Raw genomic sequence first — 2,656 nt, 5'->3', positions numbered from 1 at the left:
CCGAAAAACACGCACCGCCCATACAACACACGACGGCACCATGCCGCCTACCAAAACCACCACGTCCACACCAACGCCACCCACGATGATGCCCCCAATGGCAACCAGCGCCCATGACGACGGCGACGACAACACCCATGAATAATGCAAAAATGCGGACACACAACGAAAACGCGAACACGCGACGAGGAGACGACAACGAAATGTGACACAACAATGGGACGCCAATGCGGGACGACGATGGCTGAGGTCCCAGCCACACTCCCTCTACCCTCCACTGCTCCCTTCCCCCTTGCTCCACCATTCCCTCCCCCCTTTCCTCCCTCCCCCCTTTCCTCCCCCCCCCTTCCTTGTCCCTCCCCCTTCCTTCCTTCCCTCTTTCTTGTCCTTCCCTCTTTCTTGTCCTTCCCCCTTCCTCCCTCCCCTCCCTTGTTCTTCCCCCTTCCTTGTCCCTCCCAAAAATATAAATACACCCCCACCTTGTCCCTCCCCTACCCCCTCCCTTTAAGATAAACTGTGTAGTGTGTGTAGTAATACATTTCAAATACATTACAACTCAATCTAAGTCATCAGGATAAGGTTGGAGTTGAAAAAAACTTACTCTGCTTGATTCCAGTCCTATTCCACTGGAATTCCTCTGGATTCCTCTGGATTCCTCTGGAATTCCTCTGGAATTCCACTGGAATGACCCCATTCCTGCAGGAATAGGTGGGGCACTGTAAAGTACTGGATTCATCACTCGACCATTCAGATGAACTGTCTCCCCCATTCCCCATGTTTCCTGCCGTGATGAGATGGTGCTCAGGATATTTGAGACAAGTACCCTGACAAACCTCCCAATCCCATCCCATTCCAGGTCCCAGCTGAAGTGTCTGGCATTGAGCTGTCTGAATCCACTGGACAGCGAGATGACCAATTGTTTGAAAATCGCGGTACCAAGTGGAGAGATTCTCCCAGGTTGTGTACCCGCAAAGTGGGTTAAGGAAGATCTGGTCTTGGATAGTGAGGATGTCGGGTTGCCGCATGTTGAGGCGATCGAAGTAGAACTGGGGAATATATCCTCGGGGAGTGAACGGAATGGAGGGGTTGTTGTTGACTTCAGGTGCTGTGGCCTCCGTGATATAACGCGCTCAGCGGTGTAAAGCCCAAAATAAGGAAGTGGTTGTAGAAGGGTCGAGTGCATAAAAAAGTTGACCATCGGCCTGAGTAAGTACAATGAAGTCATCGGCCGTTAACTGGTAGTTGAGCGGGTTGACGTCCTCGGATAAGGAATAAGTAGAGGTGAATGGGGTCAAATGTAAGTTGGGGGTATTGGGGTTGTAAAGTTCAATGGTTTGCATAGTGAAGAGTGATTTGGCATCTGTTGTGACTGAGAGAGGATTTGTTAGGTGAAGAAGAAGATTGATAGCTTGACTGGGGGATGAAAATAGTGAAAACCGAACCTCTTTTAAGTAGTTGTCTTGGATCCATTATTCCACTACTCTTGGCTTCTTCTTTAGGAGTGCCTTGATTTTTTCCCATTCACGCAAAACTTCTGGAGCATTCTTTAGATTCTGCCTTGTCTCCCAAGTGTCGCTTTCTGGACTGTAGTTAGTATATCGCAATCGGTAGATCGGTATCTTATGCACTAGTGGGAGCCACTAGTTATGATAAAACTAAGGCAGTTGCCTACAGCGCTGTGTGTAAAATGCCATGGTTTTTTATGAAAAATCTCATATAAGGCTGGCAATTTGTCATTCTCATAATGCCTTGGATTTCTTTCATAACCCATAACAAAGCATGGTGTAGGCAATTTCATTAGATATCAACCCTCTTTCATTGTCAATTTCATATCTTTGCAATGCATTTTTCATTTCTAATAGCCTGCATTCTCATTGCCTTTCATTTGAAATCCAGTGCACTTTCATTGTATATTTCATTAGGTATTCTGTGCACTTTCATTTTCATTTCATTCTTGATGTCATTGCAATTTTTCATTACCATTTCTTAGAATTCTCATTAGGATATTTCATTGGGTCCTCTGGTGCTTTCATTGCCATTTCTTTGAATTTTCATTAGGGTATTTCATTCAGCTCTCTGGCTCTTTCAATACCATTTCTTTGAATCTTCATTAGGATATTTCATTGCATCCTCTGGTGCTTTCATTACCATTTCTTTGAATTTTCATTATGATATTTCATTGGGTCCTCTGGTGCTTTCATTACCATTTCTTTGAATTTTCATTAGGATATTTCTTTGCATCCTCTGGTGCTTTCATTACCATTTCTTTGAATTTTCATTATGATATTTCATTGGGTCCTCTGGTGCTTTCATTACCATTTCTTTGAATTTTCATTAGGATATTTCATTCAGCCTTCTGGCCCTTTCATTACCCTTTTGTTACAGTTTCTTAAATTTCTCATTGGGATATTTCATCAGGCTCCTTGGTGCTTTCATTACTTTTTCTTAGCTTTTGCATTAGGATATTTCATTGGGCCCTTTGATGCTTTCATTACCAAAAACAATGATCATATCACATGGGTTGTTTGGGTTGTTGGGAGGGTGATCACATGACCAATTTCCCAAAATAGTCAAAAATGAAAGTTGTAGCCCTTTACCATAGCTTCCAGAATCTGTTTGAATTATGTTCTGAAGTGCTTCCATGTGGAGATAGAGG

The 2,656-nt window shown here is 43.8% G+C and overlaps 1 protein-coding gene across 1 annotated transcript; it reads right to left on the bottom strand.

The window, feature by feature from the left end:
- Nucleotides 1-491: 491 nt before the first annotated feature.
- On the bottom strand, nucleotides 492-1,340 carry LACBIDRAFT_335647 (uncharacterized protein; the record flags this gene model as incomplete). The annotated part of the gene is made up of 3 exons (XM_001890517.1): nucleotides 492-514; nucleotides 602-1,105; nucleotides 1,196-1,340. The coding sequence occupies 3 exons, from the start codon at nucleotides 1,338-1,340 to the stop codon at nucleotides 492-494; spliced, it is 672 nt and encodes a 223-aa protein (XP_001890552.1).
- Nucleotides 1,341-2,656: the final 1,316 nt, after the last annotated feature.

This window comes from Laccaria bicolor, genomic scaffold, assembly GCF_000143565.1.
Source record: "Laccaria bicolor S238N-H82 LACBIscaffold_106 genomic scaffold, whole genome shotgun sequence".
Taxonomy (NCBI): domain Eukaryota; kingdom Fungi; phylum Basidiomycota; class Agaricomycetes; order Agaricales; family Hydnangiaceae; genus Laccaria; species Laccaria bicolor.
Note: the sequence above shows the minus strand (reverse complement) of the source record. Positions and strands in the feature narration are given on the sequence as shown.